The 20,117-nt window shown below is 44.1% G+C and overlaps 1 protein-coding gene across 1 annotated transcript; it reads right to left on the reverse strand.

The window, feature by feature from the left end:
* Positions 1–1,190: 1,190 nt before the first annotated feature.
* On the reverse strand, positions 1,191–19,288 carry plcb2 (phospholipase C, beta 2). The gene is made up of 32 exons (XM_037072249.1): positions 19,205–19,288; positions 18,860–18,937; positions 18,095–18,163; positions 16,606–16,746; positions 16,166–16,245; positions 15,996–16,049; positions 15,813–15,888; positions 15,532–15,632; positions 14,985–15,145; positions 14,753–14,899; positions 14,505–14,662; positions 13,374–13,456; positions 13,115–13,199; positions 12,508–12,721; positions 12,326–12,408; positions 12,125–12,221; positions 11,903–11,987; positions 11,593–11,717; positions 11,169–11,320; positions 10,170–10,334; positions 9,952–10,051; positions 9,669–9,773; positions 9,441–9,505; positions 8,677–8,767; positions 8,059–8,556; positions 7,682–7,865; positions 6,991–7,132; positions 6,139–6,203; positions 5,157–5,216; positions 4,880–4,937; positions 3,312–3,395; positions 1,191–2,009 (listed from the first exon to the last, which is right to left on the reverse strand). The coding sequence occupies exons 1-32, from the start codon at positions 19,286–19,288 to the stop codon at positions 1,839–1,841; spliced, it is 3,861 nt and encodes a 1,286-aa protein (XP_036928144.1). The 3' UTR covers positions 1,191–1,838.
* Between the last annotated feature and the right edge of the window lie 829 nt (positions 19,289–20,117).

The following is a 20,117-nucleotide window of genomic DNA, read 5'->3' on the forward strand; positions in this document are numbered from 1 at the left end:
CAGTCGTGAGGCTAATTTTGCATAAGGTCACAAAAACCAAAGGAATCAGAAGTAAAATGCTTCAAAAGTGACAGTCAGTGCTACATTATTACATGAGCGCTCAGTAATCTTGGGTCCACATTCATGTTCGACCTCGGCCTTCAATTTGATCTCAGCTACACCTGTAATGTTTTGTGACTGCATAAAAAAAGGAATGTCTGCCATGAATATACAGCGAGTCTAATGGCCCGTTCCTTCTTTCTACCCCCTTCCATCACCCTCGCTCTGAACGCACCCATCTTCAAACTCAGTTTTCACTCTGATCGCAACCACACACCTGCAATCCTTTGATACATACCGACTGTATGCTGCAGGATTTTTGACACTATCGTTGTGATAAAATCTGCACAGACAGAGAGACAGACAGACTGCTAAAGTGTTCAAAGCCGCTTTAATGGTAGTACCCACACAGACTGACAAGGTGAAAGGCTGTTAATGAGTGGATGGAAACACTCATTAACAGCCACGACAACATCAGCTGGTGATGAGTGTTTCTGTCTACCACTGGTACGTGAATATATGGAGTTGGATGCACCAGGATATACAATGGCTGCCACTAACGCTCCAGTCCTGTGCCCCATCAAGTTTTGCTTTCCTAAACACACCAACTACAGTACTTTACCTCAGCCAACCATAAAAGCTTTTTTTTTTTTGTATCATACTTTGACTGTTCCACTTAAATTCTTCTAACTCAGTTTAATTCAGCATGCCTTTAAGAAAAGGTATGTTGTTTATGTATGTTTAATTCCTAAACTAGCAGGAAATGCGCTTCCGAAACAGGCCTCTCATGAAAAAAGATTATTACATACAGATTAGTATCCTGCTTAGTGATCATTTTGTTAGGCGCGTGTTTTCCAGTTATGTTTTGCATATGTACATATCAAATCATGGCCGCAGACACCCGGTTATGCCAGCTGGAGGGCTCTGATAGAAGATGTACACGTAAACACATTTCTGAAATGCAAAGCAGCAAACAGTAAATGGCATGTATTGCTTCTTGACAGAATTGAGCAATTAGTAACCATATTTTATATATCTGTATCATATTATTTCTATTTTTCTCTATTTGTTCATATTCCTGCGATCAAACTCTGACCGGGATGTAGACATATTCAGTTAAGTTTCCATGGAAGAAAAAAACCCCACAAAAATGTACTGCACAAATGACATTTTATTAAAGACTCTTCTTCACAAGACTGCAAGAGGAATATTGCATCACCATGGAACTAATACTACAGTTGACCCAGTTATAGAGTAAATATAACCCTTTTCTGCCTTTTTCCTTGCAACAACACCCCTCAATCTCAGTGCGAATGCTTTTCTGTGGCATCACTGGGCATCACACATCGCGTGTGACAGATGTAGTCATTGTCTCGATTCAGCCTGCAGTCTCTGCTAACCCATTTTTGCGGCTATATTTTTCTTGCTACACTTATTCCCATTTTGGAACTCATTAAGAGGACAGCAAAGGGGAGTGCGGGCATCAGACTAAGGCTTTTAGTGATGTGCTTTCAAGTGGCAGATATTTGTCGCTCTATTAGGTCTATTTTTTGATTGGTCAAAAGGAGGAGACACAAAGAGTCACACAGAAAATGTCCAAATTGTCTAACGTTTGCACTACAGGACATTCATGAAAATATCATTATGGCTTTAAACTCTCAAATCCCTCTATGAATAGTGCCTCTAAATTGAAATATCACACAAAGCTGCCCTAACTGAATAATGGTCCACTATTACAATGTTCTGCTCAGATTGTAGGTTATGTAACAGGCTGATATAAGATATTAGAGTTGGCACATCTATCCCAGGAAGACATCTCCATAGAAGCCCACTCCCTCCACCTTCTTGTCTCCAGCTTGATCGACCAGCTCGGGAAAGTGGGCCCCCACACAGACATTGACTGCTTCCCTCACCTCTGCCGGCAGGGACCTCAGCTTCTGCTCGTGCTCCTTCAAGGCCTCCTGATTGAGCTGCAGACACAGGGGCTTAAGGTCAGTCAGAGGTGGTGGGCTTGTCGAAAGGACACGTTGACATTTTCACACTTTGCTTTTCTCTGCCAGGTGTTTATCATAATCTTTAGAGAATGGATTTGGGTATTGGCGCTAGTAAAACTAAAGATCTTTGCAAAGCCAGAGCCAGAGAACTGGCTTGAACCCAGATGGCATAGATTGATTTTAAATAAGAGTGATGATGAGCTATTCTAAGGATGTTTAATAATGTGGCGATGTTCCCATATTACGGCTCAAAAACGGCTCAATACTCAATCAATGATGTTAAAGACATGCGGCGGTGATAAGCTTGTTGCTCGGCGCTCTCTTGAATTCCTCCCACTGTTTCAAAAACTGCATTTGTAAAATTCGACTGGTGAGACACAAAAACACATCATCCATCTGGTGTTCAAACGTCAATGCGTGAACCATCTAACACCTCTTTTTCAATGTCAACTGCCAAGATTTTGCCAAATCAAAGCAAAGCATTGTCGTCGAAGTGCTGTGACATCATTTGCAGCGGTGGGAGCTCGATCTGTACTTTCTCAAGCGCCCAAACTGGATGTGTCATCAACATTACGTCTAGGCACTGAATGGACAGATGGCCACAGACAACGTATTTCAAAAACAGGGAATTTGTTGTTGACCTGGTTTGGACTTTAGATGTGTGTGTGTGTTTGTAATTGAATTCAAAGTACTTTGTGGAGACCCCTACCAATTCATGTGGGTAAGTCATTATATTGTGTGACTTTGTTTTTCATTAAAGGTCCCACATTGTAGAAAGTGAGATTACAATGTCTTGTTTAATTATAAACCAGGTCTTGGTCCAAATTCAGAAAGTGTGCCTTTAAACAAGCCGCCAGGACTTCCATGATGTTGTGATGTCACAACTATACCGTCACTGCCCTCAGCCATGCGCCAGCAAGGCCGTGGGCAGAGCAGATGTGGGAAACTTGTGGAGAGTTATGAAGGTTGTTGTAAGTCGCAAGGGAAAAAATGCATTCATTTACACCAAAGGAACTTTCCCAGGGGACCACAAACCTTTTGATGAACTCAGGAACAAAAAACCTGCTTTCTGTCTGGAGGGAGCAGGGAGTAAATTTACTGCACATTACTGTCAGGTCACAAAAAACCCAAAATATTGTTGCTTGGTAATTCTGTTACTGATGTTATTTGCAGCGTCTTCACGGATCTCTATATGCACGGCAAACAAGAATGTGCAAAAAGACATTTTAGTTCCTGGTTTAGTGTCTAAAACAAGTGTATCCTTGTGACAGTGTGTACCTGATTAGTCATGGTCTTGATTTCCTCCAGTGTAGCAGCCTGTTTCTTCATCAGAGACTCTTGCTGCGGGCTGTAATCTGAAGACTGTAACAATGAAGTACAACACAACATGTTTCTGCTGAAAAACACGATCGATCTGTGGTTTTCAGTCCGTGCGAGTTTGTTCGTGTCTGCATGAGGTTTCAAGGGAGAGATAAAAGACTGTTTGCATGTCCATAAGCAGCTCATCAGCTCATGTTCCTCCCTGAGTGCATGTGTGTGTGGGTGTGTGTCGATCTGGAGAGGAATGTACCCATGGGGTGCAACCTGAGCGAGAGAATCAATACATTTAAGTCACAAGAGGTTCACTTCACTTCAGCTACGCAACCCTTTAGTGCGCCCAGCCATTCAACCCTGAGGCTGCGCTGATTGAAAAGGTGAATGTGTTATGACTAGTTGTCGTAATTAATGGGCGAATGCTGATTAAGTAGATCCAAATGAGTTGCAATGCGACCCCGGTGCTCGGAGGGACAAGGGGTTGCTGCCAGCCAGACGGAGTCGATGGGAGAGGACTGGATAAGGAGGGAAGTGGCCAGGTTCTTTAACCCAGAAACAACAGGCTTGAATCTTGATGAGCTACCAGAAGAACAAGGGCAGAGCTCAGTGAGTCATCGACCACACGTGGATTAGCCTTCTCCCTGTAAACAGCTTCTGAGTAATGGACAAGCCTGGCCTATGGACAGGGCTCGCTGCACTCCACTCAATGGGTAAAAGGGTGTGCGTTTGCGTACGTGGGTGCTTTAAGGGGCGAACGCTCACGTGTGCGGTGTCCTTACAGTTCAACAATGCATGGACATGCGAGTATGTGTACATCTGTAAGCGAACACGTGGGTGTATGTGAACATCTGTGCAGGGTTGCATGAAAGGAAAGCGCTGTAACATGCCCCAGGTTATATTGTTTTCTGTGTTTTGTTCAGATCTGTAGACAATGCGTCCTCTTTGTAACCATAGTTACACTCTCAGATACAGTATGTGCTGAACAGTGGATGTGAAGTGTCAGGTTTGACATTAGTGCCGTTACACTTATATCAGTCAAAATCAGGTGGGGTTTGCCAAGGGTTATTGTTATTTCTGTTAAAGGAATAATTTGACATTTTGGGACTGGATGTTTTTGCGAACGTTTGGATGAGAAAATTGATACCACTGTCGTGTCTGCACCTTAAATATGGAGCTACCTACAGCAGCCAGTTAGCTTAGCTTAGCATGACTTAACAAGTCTAGCAGACAGTTTCTTCAAAGATGTTGGTGGGCGTCATTTGTTCAACTGGAGTCGGAGATGTTTCCAGGCTAGCTGTTTCTCACCGTTTCCAGTCTTTAAGCTAAGCTATGTCTGCTAAGCTAAGCTATCTAGCAGTTTGCTCCGGCTTCACACTTCCTGTACAAATATGAGAGCGGTATCAATCCTCTCATCTAACTTTCAGCAAGGTAGTGATTAAGTACCTTTCAAAAGATGTCAAACTGCTGCTTTAATTGCCCATGCAAGCTTAAAAGGTTTGTGCTTCTTTCAATGAATTTAAAAGAGTACTTACTGCTTCATCAGACTGACTAGGCTCATCCAGCAGCTCTGTGCTCATCGCCTTTTTCAGCCTAAGTGAAGTTAATTATAATTTACAATTAGACCTCTGGTACATAATGTTAAAAAATACTTCAAATCAAGCCAGACTTAATGTGGAACGCCATTAAAGCAGAGGAGTAAGAAGCCAAGACGCTGTTTCCTCTCATTTTCAACATGAAGCTTGACCTCAGTAAGAGGAACAGCTACGAAAGGTCCATATCATGTAATTAAAGGTCATCCTCCAAACTCACTTTGCTTTCTCTGAGCTTGAACGTTTGGCAGCTGATTTCTTCTTATTGTCTTTGATTTCACTGCAAAACAAAGAGAGAACGAGAGTAGTCATGCATGATTCAAAATCAATAAAATCGGACGTGGCCCTGTAAACATCGTTTCCCTTTAAACAAGAGTTGCAGGGCTGTGTGTCTCTGATGTGACCTTTCCAGTGAAAGGAAGGCTTTAATGTGATGTTATAGTGTCTGTGTGAGCAGGTAGATGACCAGGGCCGCCTTCGCTTCCCTACTGCTGTTTAAACACCTGTTGGATAATGGTTGTCCTGAGATAACCATCGGCCAGCTGGGGACTTGGGATAGCACACACACACACACACACACACACACACATCCAAAGCACCACAAGCCAGCCAAGGACATTGGAAGACCTGTGAATTGAAGTGATTCATTTATTACTTGAGGTATTGTCTTCGTGAAATGTCAAATGTTTCACCTCAGATGACACACACACACACACACACACACACACACACACACACACACACACACACACACACAATCTCACTTATGTCTTTTTGGGGAATTCAAATTTGATTTCCTAGAGCTTTACCCTAACTATAACTAGAACGACTATTGCCTATCCCTAACCCTAATCCTAAACTAATCCTAACCTTATTCCAACCCTTGCCTAATCCTAACATCATCCTAACGTGACCCTAACTACAACCATAGCAGCTGCTTGCCTGAACCTAACCCTGATCCTAACCAGTGAACCACAAATCTGCATTTGCCAAATTTGGGACATTTGACCCCAGTTGCCCCCATCTAACTGGTCTTGAGTCTGACGTGTGTCCCCAAAAGTGGCATAAGTCAGATACACACAAACACACAGAAACACAGCGTCACCAAAATCTCAAGGCACAGATTGGACAGACTCAGCAAAGCCCTCTGCGCTCTCAGTGTTGTACGGCATGTCCCAAAAGTGTTGTATGTGTGCTCACACCTCTCCAGGGCCCTCAGTTCACTAGCGTGTCTCTCTGCAGCCATCTCCAACAGTTTGGCCAGCCTCTGTCACAAGAGCAGAAGGAAGTGACACAGTCACAGTCAAGACAATGCTAGAAAGTGAATATTGAGTAGCTCTAAATAACAGTGTCGAGCAAAGGTTCAGCTGTTGGTTTAATTTGCGTGAACTCTGGCTTTAAGTTTGACCAGAGCGCTTGGCCCAAGACCTGCATGCGACATGCTAACTCTGGAGTACCGTCTAAACTGTGGTGACACTCTTGAAAAAAAAAAAAGGTGAAAAATTACCTCAGACCCCTCAGTGTCGTAAAGATTAAAAGCTTATGCAAAGAGCACCCCGAGCACCTGGGACCAGTGAGTAATCAATAGAGCCTCTAAAGCCCTGGCTGCTCGCCCGTGATCGCAGGCACACAATGCAGCAAGATAAAATTAGTTGCTCCTTGAGAGATGTGAATACTGCCTGAATCATGGAAATGAATTCTATTTTGGGGATGAATCATTAGATGTAATAAAGACAGCTCAAAGGTGGCCTGCGAGGAGAGTGGCTGGATGAGGAGCACATCATAACAGGTCACAATAGGACGAGGAGGAGATCTTGACTTTCAGGTACAGAGTGAGAAAAATACATAAAAATGAAAAAAAAGCTGGCTTTAAAGAGGACCTTCTGAGTTTTTGGTGGCCACCATAAGAAAGGGCAAGGCGAGGCAAGGAGGAAATAATGAGAGTTTATAACGCAGCTCTTAGCACTTTAGTAAATGTTCTCAAGTACCGTAAGATATTGAGTTATGAGTTATTTTCCACCACTTGTGTCTTTAATCTTCAGATTTTTGCAAACCTCCGTGGCGTACTGCTCTTTCTTCTTCCTCAGCTGATCACATTGCTCCGTCCATAAAGCCTGCAGATCCACCTGCATCTTTTCTTTCTGATCCTGCACCCGCTCCGTCGTCACACCGGAGTCGGAGGCGTTTCCCTCTCCCCTGCAGGAACCAGAATATAGTTCAACGTAACAGGACTCTCATGCAAGAGGGAACAGAATCTACAACACCGCAAAAAGTTAAATGAATGTACAATCACATGGTTGCCAGGAATCCGATGCAGCAATGCTGATTTGGCCTTGAATAACACATGTTCTGTCCTTGAAGTGTATTGTGGAAGGCAATGCATGAAAAGCACCGTGGCCCATATTCATTTGGTTGTTCGGCTTCAGATGGAAAAACACATTAGCCGCGGAATATTCTCCGCGCTTCTAAACCTAATCTCGTTAATGACACCGACCAAAACAACAACAACTTCATTAGTGGGACAATATTAATATGCTGTAGAATTCACTGCTACTTTGTCAGAAACAGAACAGTCTTTGGTGGATGACTAAACATAAACAATTGGACAGATGGATCTTACTACTCCGAAATTATGACATGACACCCTCCTCCGCCAACGCATTTATTCTCTTGCCATATTTCAGCGAGAAACTGATTATGAGAAGGACCGTGGCAACAAATGACAGACAAATGAAATCCCCTTACTCTTTTTTCTTCAGAGAGGCCTTCTTCTTGATGGCCTTGAAGGAGTCAGAGTATTTCTGAATCAGGTCCTCTCCTTTCTTCTGATACTTCTTTTCTGCTTCCTTCATCTCTCTCTCCTGGCGCTTGACGACCTTCAGGTAGTTCTTGTGCTCTGTCAGTTCTCCGGTAGTCACTGTCGAAGGCTCTGTGGCAGAAACACATAGGGCTTTGTCCTGAGAATCCACCCTCCTTTGTCGACATTTGATGTGCATTTCTGACAAACTACACTTGTTTGTTTAACAAAAAAATAAAAATGTCTGAATTTGTCTGAATTTGCTTCACAGTCTACTGATAAACGAGAAATTGTTATGACTGCAGCTAATGAAGCACGGTTTTACCTTCGCTGGAAGTCGGTGGTGGCTGAGATGAGTCATCTGATCCTGCAGATGGTGAACTTGATGGAGAGGGCAAGGCCTCAGCAGCAGCAGCAGCAGCAGCAGCAGCAGCAGCAGCAGCAGGCTCTTCAGCAGCACTGGCAGCTTCTGTGTCTGGTTTATCATCTGAAGCAGATTCAGGGTTTGTGCTGGATTCACTGGCAGGCTCCTCATTGGTTTCGGGAGCCTTCTCTGGCTCTGCAACAGCTTCCTTCTCAGGGGCTGCCTCTTCAGGAGGAGGAATGGCTTCAGGAAGGGTTTCAGATGTGGCGCCTCCTGCATCCGGGGCTGGATCTGCAGCTGGAGTGTCGCCAGGAGTTTGAGGAGGTTCTGCCTCAAGTTGTGCAGTGTCTGGCTTGCTCTCAGCCTCTTCTTTACCTTCTTCAGCGCTTGCTTCTGGAGGTGGCTGGGGTGATTCGTCTTTGGCATCAGCTGGTGGGGTAGGTTCGGATGCGGGCGTTTCTAGGGGTTGTGAGCATACACATGTTCTTCTTTCAACGCTAAAGACCTGCTACAAGAGGCATATCAAAGCTCTGCATCTTCCAAAACTCTGAACTATGTTGCTTTCACAAGCTTCATTACCTGCAGCCGGGGCTTCACTTTCCTTAGCTTTGTCTGTGGGGGTCTGGACCACGAGAGGCATCTCGTAGGGAGAAATGTAGTCGGAAGATGACTGTGTGTGAACAAAAAGGACAGGAAAATCATAATCTAACAAGGCTGGTCATCTTCCAGGAAGTTAATTAGTGCTGTTAAGGGTTTAAGTGAGAGCTGTGGATATTGTTGATATAAAGGAGACATATTATGCTCGCTTATGCTCCTAATTATTTTATTTTGCATTACTGCTCAAATAGATTTACATGTCTTAGTACTCAAAAAACACATCGTTTTTTTTCTCATTCTGTCCAGTGTTGCAGCGCTGTGTCCTCTGTCTGTCCGACATGCTCTGTTTTAGCTCAGTCTCTTTAAGACCCCCCCTCCCAGATACTCAGTCTGCTCTGATTGGTCAGCTCGCACATGCCTGAGCCAGCACTGATAACAGCAACAGAGCAGATGTGCTAAATCAATTCTTACATGACAAAATGCAAGGCATTAATTGTGCAAGTGTGTGACAGAGTGACATGTGTGATGTCACAAAGTCGCAGAATTAAAAGCAGGCCTACTGATGATGCATTTTAGGAGATCTGTTTTGTGTGGGAGGAAGGAGCCTCTGTTGGTGTGGACTTTGACCTTTTTTTTTTTTTTTTTTTTTTTTACTTCCAAGCTCTTTTACATGTGTAAGAACGTACATGGAACACTAAAGGAAAGATAAGACCATAACAGGTCTTCTTTAAGCATCTTTTTCTTACCTCCTTTGGCGTCTTTGTGGACTTTTCTGTACCTTTTGTTGGGTTGAACAAGGCATCTGTGAAATCTGAGGGGGAATGAAAACAAATGAACGTCAGTGCACTATATAGCAATAATTCATACATAAAAAAAACAATTACTAATTGCTACCAAGCTCTGCACATCCAAACTAAAAAAATGCAGTCATAGCTGACTGCTTCTCCAAAACCACAAAGTGAAAAGCCAAGCACCTGCAAAGGCAGCGGGGATGTAGTCCTTGACCTCGATGTACACAAAGAGGGCAGGCAGAGTGAGTGGCATGTTGCTCTCACTGCGCAGGCAGATGTGATGAAAACCTGCACGGCATAAAACAAACCTTAGGTGAATTAGAAACAAGGCAGCAGCTCAGCTGATCCACGTCGAAGCGAACACTATGCGGCCTTGGATGACTCAGGGGTGTTCTGAAATATGCAGATTAGATGAAACATGAAGTGAGGTGTTTTTTTTTTTTTTTTCTTCCTCAGTTTCACCAACCTGATTGGATGGCATCAAGTGGGATGATTCTGTGTCCCAAGAATTTACCGTTCTCCTCATGGACCACAATTCGTAGAGAGGCCATTTCTGGGAGCAGAATCTATCCATCATAACAACAACAAATATATTAAGGCCAACCGCAGCAGCACAGCAGCTGAGCTCACACAAACACGTTCGCCCGCACATATATTTGACCATATTAGTTGACAGACACGCACTTTCTCAAAGACAAAAGGCTCCTCATTCCACACTGGGTTGATGGCGTTGGGCGTGGGGGACCACTTGGTGCGATATTTCTTCTTGGGGTCTCCCGGCAGCCCGATCACCTCCACCTCCACCCCTGTTTTCACGTTCTTGTCCGACAGGAACTGGCCCGAATAGATCTGTTGAAGGTGAGAGTTGAGGACATACATGCACGAAGTGGTTAACAATATGGATGTGTCCTGTTGTGTGTGGACCCATGTTCAGGACACAGTGGATATAAATAGAGCTCGGGTTTTCACTCATGCAGAGTCTGCTGAATACCTGGAACCATGTATCACTCTCAGCATGACGCTTGTATTATTACGGACTCGGCTTCTAAACTAGAGGGAAAAGCAAGCGTACATGGTTGCACACACACACACACACACACACACACACACACACACACACACACACACACACACACACACACACACACACACTTTCGAAGGCTATTGCAGTTAATTTATTGCTCAATTTAGACGAGCAAAAACAGATGTCTGCTTTACTCATATTGCAATGTTTGTGCATCAGTTTTCTCCACAATGCAATACCATTATTACTCTCCACCATTATTATTCTTTCCCTTTATTCATTCTGTTTTTGGTGGCTTTATACCCTTTCCTGTGTAGAGCATTGAGAGAAATTCAATTAATTAAAATGATTTTATAATAAAGCTGATTGTGATAAATATGTTTTTTCCCGCTGCTCTAAAGGGGCAATATGTAAGAATTTCAGTTTAGAACATTACAGAATTTAACTCATGAGGAATTTTGACATTATGTCATAGATTTTAATATAATGTGTTACAGCTATCTTAATTAATATTAATAATATCAAGATATCATCTTAAGTAAGCATGCTAACTAATACTTATGTATATTATCATGTTTGTTTTTTGCACAGATGCTTGAATCCCTATGCCAAACGCACCACAATCGAGCATACTAATTATACCAAGGCTGTGAACCTGCCTTTATGGTCAACGTGCTTGCCACAACGGTGTCAATCCTGTCACAGAAAGGGTCAAACTTCTTGTCGCTGCGACGCAGAACATCATGCTTGAGCAAGTAGCCCGTTCTGCCGTTGTATTCAAACAGGGCCATGTTCAGCTGCATGGGGAAATCTGAAAATAGGCACAAATAGACCCATTCATGCCCCCTCTCTTCAGCACAGAGGGGCAGCAGTGAGGGGTTGGGGATGCAGAGCACAGCAGAGGCCTGTGCAGCACAAAGAGGTGCAACACTGACCTGCTGTGGTGAAAAGCAGAACAAAACCCCTCGCATCAGACCCAAGCGGTGATTTAAAAGAAACAGTGAGAGGCTGCATCGCCTCATGCAGCTCGACACATTTATGATATTTTAAGTAGCTATCAGTGCAGCGTGCGTCCACTTCTACCCATCGTCTGGTAGTTGAGCGCCACCATCTGGCAGCCGACGTTCCAAAAAGGCTGCGGGTTGTAATTGGACGAGTCCATTCTTGTTCCTTTGGGGTAGATCCTGCTCATCTGCCTCTTGTTGTATCTGAGAAATATGGTTCAGGAAGCATAGTTTTACATACCTCCATAACTGGTGTGTGAACCAGCATCAAGGGCAGCTCAAAGTACCATATCTTGATGTACTGGTGTGTCATTTTGAATCAGATTGTTTACCACTGGTTGCCTTATTTTTTTGAGCAGGATAACATGTGGAGTGTTCTCAGAGGATACTCGACAAATTCAACAGCAGTCTTGGCAATCATTGTCTCCCCTTTGGTCTCCACGAAAGATGAGATGGCGTAACTCTTGTTTTTCTCTGTGAAGAAAGAAATGAGAGGAAGCATCGCACAACTCAAGAATGACTTTGATTTGTCTACCTGTCGGTGTTTTAAAAGTCTGTGTTGTAAAAATCTTTTCTGTCTGAGCCCTGTGTTTAAATTAAGGAAGACATACTTCTGGCATTGTCAAAAGAGATGAATTTGTTGGGCTGGATGTAGTTGACTATGGATGACATCGCCTCATACGCTGTTACTTCTTGTCCGGCCGTGCCCTGTGGGGGGATCGACAGGAAGTTCAGTGATGTTTGAACTGTTCTCGCAGGACACGGACGATGTGAAGCAATAAGTCATGTCAACACAGTGCTGCACACTGTACCTCATCTGATGTCTTCATTTTCTCCTCATCCTGTTCCTCTGTGTCCTCCTGCTCCTCGGTGTCCTCCACAGCTGTGTCTCCCTCTGGTCGAACATGTAAACATAATGTCAGCGACACCTAAAAATAACTAGAGGTTTTTTTTGGAACGTAATCTGATGTGGCCCGAGGCTCATCTAGTGCACCTTGGTTCTCCTGGGTGCTGGGCGCTGGGTTGGCAGGATCCTGGGATGTGGCGTTTGGGTCCTGGGGGGATGCAGCCGTGGTTGTGGCCTGGTCAGCGGCTGCTGCGGTGGGTTTCTTAGCCTGGGTTGGCTTTCCATGGCTGCCCTTCTTGTTCTTGATGAGGATCTTGCCCAGGAGCTCAGATGGGCTGGGAATCTGCTGGCCTGGCTTCAGCTGGATGGTACAGATAAATAAAACCCTCATATCATTTGAGATGTCCTCTCTTCGCCTCAGGAATACAAACATAATGCATGTCCCTCGAAACAACACACACACAACTGAGAGGAGGTGAACAGATGCTGGCAGTTGGTATGAATCACTTTAATGAGTACAGGAGCCTGTGAGGGTCATGTCTGGCAGGGACAAGAAAGGAGCCAAACATGAAACTTGAACTTTGCTATTAATTGCCTCCGTGCTGGTGTGGTTAGACTGCGTGACTCAGCTGAGTCTCACAGGATAAACCTTTATCTAATCTATCACAAACTCCTCTGTTTAACAAACTCCCAGTATAAACTTTATCTAACTCTATCATTTTGACAGCGAGCTGTGTTGCAGCAGTGTACTCACAGGATATTTGTCCAGCGGCTCTGTTAGCAGGGCATCGCCAAATATGGTTTTGCAGTAGTTTGCCATCTTCTCCTGCTGTTTCACCCTGGAATAAAGCACAGTAACACCTGTCACGGCCTGCTGTCTCTGTCTGCCAGAACGAAGAGTTCAGTTACATCCTAAATATGCTCCATCAATGTGGGATAATGGCATCGGAGCATTATTACATTGCGTTAATAATGTTACATGGCGTGAGGTCATGGAAAGGCTCAGGTCTTACGAGTCGACGTGGTTCTCGAACGAGAGGATGATGGGGTACTGTGAGGTCTTGAAGGCGCTCTCAGCAATCGCCTCGATCACATCCTGTCGCACGTCAGAAAGAGACAGGGCATTTTTGTTTTTTTATGCATTAGCTAGACTTCTATTTGAATTCGATTATGACAGCAAGAAATGTGAGCATGAACAGAATAATGTCATGAAAATCCCACAAACGGATGAAACCGACAGACTGAGACGATCGTCACTCTCTGAAAACACAAAGGGAGACGACATGACAGACGGCAGAACTGCTGCTTCTATGCAGAGACCCTGAAGTCAGCTCCAAATCTATCACATCTCGAGGCAGACAGTAAACTGAACTGAGGTGTTGTGTCTGGGCCCCGGGGACTGTGGTGCTCCTCCTGCCCTTAAAAGGAAGTGTTGAGTGTGAGAGGATGACTGGGGTGTGTATGTGTGTTTTTGTGTACTTTTGAGCCTTCACATGCTTTTGCTATTTGATGTGCACGTTAGTATGAATAAATAAACTTTTGATACCAAAGACACATTCCTGCACTGTGTGGTCAGCATGAACAGCTTCTGGCGAGTGTATATATAAAGCTATCATACTGAAACAATGCGAACCGAGCACACAGGAAACTAGGGGAAGGCCAGATCCTAGGAAAGGTCCAAGATTTATGATAGGCAACAGAAAGTACTCAGTGGAAGTGGGCTGGGCTGTCATAAATCGCCTATACTGCTTTACTTTCTGGTTGTAAAGTTCCTTAACTACCGTTTATACTCCTCATTGGTATATGCAGGGCTGTAAATATAATACATATTAGGGGAACACATGCTAAAAAAAACATATTAGTTTTTATATTGAGACATTTTTTCCACCTCAGATTTGGTCCCCCACAAGTTTTGACATCTTGGCTACAGCCATAGGTATATGTCAGTTTAGCTGCCCATCAAGTCTGCAATGACATCTAAAAGAAAATATTTTAACCACGTGCCTAAATTAATCATATAAAAAGCATGATTGGTGCATGCAAAAGCCAGTATGTTAATGTAAAAAAGGAAAAGAAAATGTGAATATGTGAAATGTTCGATTGGAATGTGGAACACCACTGTGCCCAAAACTATGTGCAAACACCTTGAAGAGGATCTCAGTCGTCATGGTGAAGCCGTGGGTAATTATGGGCTCTTCATCTGGAGGTTTGCCCTTCCAGCAGTCCAGCTCCAGACAGCGGCAGCCGGACAGCAGACACTGGCGGTACATCTCCGGAGACGACACGCCAGAGAACTGACCAGCTGCAAGGAGATACACAGAAAGACTCAGAAAAATCTCCCAGATGTTCAGCGTTACAACTCGTGAGCTAATATCAAAGTGGCGTATGTAACCTGTCAGGTACGTGTTGTGGGAGGACTTGATGAAGTAGTGGGGTAAAGGTTGGGTCATGTCCTGACACTTGGCCAGCCTGTCCTGGATGACAACTGATGTCTCCGGCCCCATCAGGAAGAACAGGAGACCTTCTGGCGAAATCAGATCTGCGGACGTACAGGAAAGACACACTGAAGTACAACTGCATTGTCAAGTCCTCGTTAAAATAGACGCGACATCAGTGAACCTCACTTCTGTTCGTGTTGGAGGAGCACGGCTCATATTTGTCGATCAGAGCCTTGATCTGGTCCTGCCGCAGTCGTGGGAACAGCTCCTCGTTGAGCCGGGAGTCCCTCTGCTTCTCATTGAGGAACTTGGTGAAATTCTCCTTTGTCATGGTGGGTTTGTTGGAGCTGGAGGGCACAGTGAGGCATGACAGTCACCTCAACACTACGCGCAATGTTGCTGCTGTTATGTTACGGCTCACTAACCGGCCACCTGAGCCCGCGTCAGGTAGCTTGCGCACGTACTGGAGACTCAGGTTGGCCATGCATGAGGTTGAAATAATATAATTTACAGCAGGCGTTTTCCTTTTTTTTTATGCTACCAAATTAGAACATGTTTTTTTGTTTTTTTTTTTAACTGAAAGTCTGTCATACTCTGAAACTGCATGAAAAGGCTAAACAGATACCATATGGTTTGAGCTAAAGTAGGTGCTTATATGGAAATAAATAGATAAGGTGAGGAATATAAGCCATATCAGGTGGTAATCAGCGAAGCACAGGACAGGCCAACTCACTAAGAAGTGAAGATCTCGTAGATCTCAGGCCGAGGGCAGAGATTCGTCAGAAAGGCCTTGAAGGCAGACTCGGTGAAGACGTCAGGCTTCATGGTGTCATACTAAAAAGTAAAATGAGTCTGCATGAGAGCCTTATTCCTTATAACAACACTCAAGAATCACAACAAACACCATGGCATCGTGGGAAGAGGTGAAAAAAAAAAAGCTTTACAAAAAACCTCTGAAGGGTAGATGGACTGAAAGAACACAAACAACCCACCAAAATGTCTATATTTCCTAACCTTTCCTTTAGGGAGGTGTGCCGATGCCAAGGCACTCTCCACCCTCTTCTTATCCGCAGGGAACATCTTGTAAATGCTGAGAAAAACACAGCGGAACAGTGAGTAGGAAACATGGTAATCCACTGTACAAAAGAAACGTCTGTGTGCCGTCCCACACCTTCACATGGTTGCACTGTAACCTACTTTTTCACGGGAATCTTGCCGTCCTTGTTGGTGTGAAGAGAGATGCGGACGTATCTGGGATTGAAACACAAAGGCTTATAATCTGTCACACATGGGGGAAGTAAAGGGTGTTGCGTTCGCGCTCAGCAACAATACAGGCTGAGCTGTCAGATGACATGACGTTCACTTACATTTTCTCCAGGAAGACCTGCCTACACGCGTTGTTTCTTGCAGCATTGTAGGCAATTGAAAGGATGTCATTTGCCCAGTTCTGTTGGTACAAAAAGGGACACCACTTAAAATATCAACATAAATGGTGCTTGAATTGTCATCATCATGGTCAGAGACTCACCACTAGAGGGCACTGATATAATATTACCCCAGGAAATGAGAGCAGTGCACGTTGCACAATTGTGATTTCATTACTGTTGATTAAATCCGGATATTGGAGTCATAAAATCTGATAAAAGCTAAAAGGGAGAGAGAGGTCAGCTTATAGGGCGAAGAAAAGGCTCATTGTATAATGGCTAATGGCCTGTGGCTGTCTGGACAGTCAGGGGGGATCAGTTAATGGAGGACTGTAAACAGGAAAAGTCACAGGAAAGAGTCAGCGTACACAGAAGCTCATTACCTGTGTCACTTTCTCCTTAGAGGCAAAGAAGTTATGATAGGTCAGATTCACAGTGTCCGGGCCCGAGACAATGGTCAGAGTTTTGGCGAGATGGTTGCTGTCGGGGAAGTCCAGGTTGAACACGTTGCGGACCTTGGGGTGCTGTAAAAGACAAACTTCGGCTCAGAACATTCACTACAAGGAACTTTTTTTCTGACAATTCTGGCGGCCCCTGTGGACAAAAGTGGTATGAGCGGCAGTGTAAAAAGTAAAAAAAAAAAATCTATATGGCTAGAGTGTGTATTTTTTAGAAAAAACAGAAAGCGAAAGAAAGACACAACATATTTTCTATTTTATTTTCACTTTTTTAAAGGTGCAATATGTAGCATGACTAAATTCTTACACATTGCCCCTTTAAACACAGCTGTGATGTTTTTATGTATATATCTGTATGTAAGAACTGTAATTCGATGACGTTGTCAAAGGAAACCCTGTTATCATAATGTGACCTTTCATACACTTAAGGTACATGTAAGCCTACAGCTAATACTTGTTTTTTTGGTTGAACTAAGCTGAAGTTATCAGCATGGCCTGCTGATGTGATGTCTTCATAATGATAAGCCAACAGTGCGATATAGAAAGGTCAACATAAAAATTGTTATAAGTCAGACGTTTCCTCAGGCGGTTTAATTCCACCATGGAATTCTTCTAATTTTCTAAATCTGACTTGGTCTTGATAATTGCCAGTCTTCTAGCTGATGGTCTCTTTGTGTTATGTAGGGCACACAGAGACATCACTGTAAAATGCAGGCTTAGTCTTTAGCACTTGGGAGCTTGTTTAACACAGGCAAATTTGCGGACCAAGACATGCAAACATATGCTTATACGCAGCGAGACAAATTCACACACATTCACACACACGCACACCAGTGCCTCTGCAGCTCCACTATTCATCGCTTCTACTGTCAGATTTGCAGAGCAGACATCAGCACGGGAGCTGCTTTTCCCAACACTCCTCAGGGGCCCGACAGGAAGATGTGCCTCCAACATCATGCCAGCCGGGATGATGCAGAGCTCCGCGCTCTCCCTGAGGGGAACAGATTTCAGATTCCACCTCTGAACCCTCAGTGAGAGATGACGATGGCTGCATACTGCAAATCTCTGCGGAGGCCGGCGAGGAAGCGGAAAAAAGAACTACAACTGTCAGCTTTCGGCTCAAACAAACAAACGCGCACACAAGCTCGCTCGCGGAAATCTCAAATCATGACTCAGTGTGTGTTTATGTTTGTTTGCGTACGTGTGCATCTGTGTGTTTCTGCACTTGGTGAATAGCCACGGGTGCATGTGTCCATTACCATTTTTGCAATGCAAATACGTCTCTCATACTAATGGGCAAATGAAGGGCTTGACACCCTATTTGCATGCCTGCAGAGATTCTTACGTAACAAACACACCACTTTGACTTAATGAGAGAGCAGAATGGTACATTAGATAATGACATTGTACTCACTTTGGGAAGTTTTGCATATTTTCCTGTTCTGGTATCTCTGATAGTAGCGACATCCAGGAACGTTGTCTCCTAGAAACAAGAAGCACAGATTCATCTCCACTACCGAATTCAACATGTAGGCGCCGGTCCAAGTATGGATTCAGATGCAAGTCATCCTTCGGTGAAGTGCAGTAACTACGGGGCTTGACTTCGTTTTGTGTGAGGCATATTTGACTTGCAATGCCTTGAAACATCATGTGGGAAAAGTGTGAAGGGAAATTTCACATTTCAGCACTTGAAAGTCAACAACAGCGAGAGCCCAGACACACGAGGCACACATTCGGTGTAGGCCTTCGCTGGTTTTGTGATGTGGTGGAAAACCAGAGGGGGCCTCAATGAGCGAGCGAGGGAGAGAAATGGAGCACAGATAGTCTTCTCGATGGAGTGCCTCACAGCTCAGCAGCACGGTGCGGCAGGATGGTGAGCCCACATCAACACCAATCGATAATCTCCACAAGCTGCCGGGGACCGGAAGGTGCTCTGCAGCTTTGAGCTATCCCACAGCTTTGGCAGAACCTGATCACAGGCACATTACACACTCTGGTTGTGAGTCACTGAAACATGACTACCTCTTTTTGATGTATCTTTGAATCTGTTGGGTTGTGTTTGTCTGATGCACAAGAAGCCATTTCATTTCTCGTAGCTTCTCAGCACCTCAGCACACCTATGGCATATTGTCCAAGGGCACTTTTTTTTTTTCCTTTGCAGACTCTAGATATTGATTACCTTGCTTTGGTTGATCCAGTAGACATAAAAACCTTTTGGATCCATCTTCATGGTGACAGGAACAGTCTTTGTAGAGTCCTTGATGGAGATGAGGGAATAAGTGTGGATATTTACTGAGTTTAAACCTCTAATACAGAGCTGCTTGATGGCAGTGTGTTGATGCTTGATTAGATAATATATGCTGCAGGACTACTTATACTATATCTTCCAGAACAGTTCATTAATTTATCATCAGTGATTAAAACCATAAGAGTGGGAACTCATCAGGATATGAGATACAAAAAAAAAATGAAATCACTGTTAGAGCTGCATAGTTTCTGAAATGTACTTGAAATATTTACTCACCTCTGACCATTTGGTGAATCTTTCTCCTTTCACCAGGTAGTCTTTGACCTCTGGGGCCTCCAGAAAGTGTCTTTTCTTGTTCATTTTGTCCTTCTAGAGGGGCATCTGTTACAGTTTGATGCTATGACTGAAATACATCCTCTGTCTGAGTGTGCACCATGATCATAAACGTCAACTAGCTCAGCCCTCCATCCGTATTCAAACATACACTAAAATGGAGTTCAGTGCCGAGACTCAGGTAGGCTATTGTCCTCAGGACACACCCTGAAAAATATGCATTGCAAATGAAGATGACACAAAAAACAAAACAAGTAACTTGACTAAAGGTGAGAGTGCTGCTTTCAGGCGACCCTGAATCAGAACTGAAGATTGTACGGACAGTATCACGAAAAAAGACTGCCCAACTTCACTGATATTGGAGGTTTATTTCACCCAGTGTAAACAAGAAAACATATTCTAGATGAAGTCACATTTGATTTAATTGTGTATTGTAAGCTATCTGATACCTCCGTTCTGACTGTAACAGAGGCATCCACGCACCACTGTCCGAAATAATCATGAGCAGATGTCATCCTAATAATAATACAGTTCTGTGTGTTGTTTGTCTGAGCGGTGTTGCCATAGACCATATTCAGACGGCGGCAATGGTTACATAATGTTTCTTTAATGACAGCATCCATATTCGGCCCGACACAAACCTGATGACTAATGTTATCACAGCATGATCTGACAGCGTTCCACAAAGCATGTTGTCATGTCTCAGAGTTTTCGGCTTTGTCTGTCTTCAAGTGCACCCATAAATGTTCAGTGGGGTTGAGGTCAGGTTGCTGGGGGAGTTACGTCCATGACGGTCCAGACCACTGACTCCTTGGTCTTCTCAGGTCTTAAGTAGGTCTGTCAAAGCTGCGAGGTG

This window comes from Acanthopagrus latus, chromosome 16 (assembly GCF_904848185.1).
Source record: "Acanthopagrus latus isolate v.2019 chromosome 16, fAcaLat1.1, whole genome shotgun sequence".
Taxonomy (NCBI): domain Eukaryota; kingdom Metazoa; phylum Chordata; class Actinopteri; order Spariformes; family Sparidae; genus Acanthopagrus; species Acanthopagrus latus.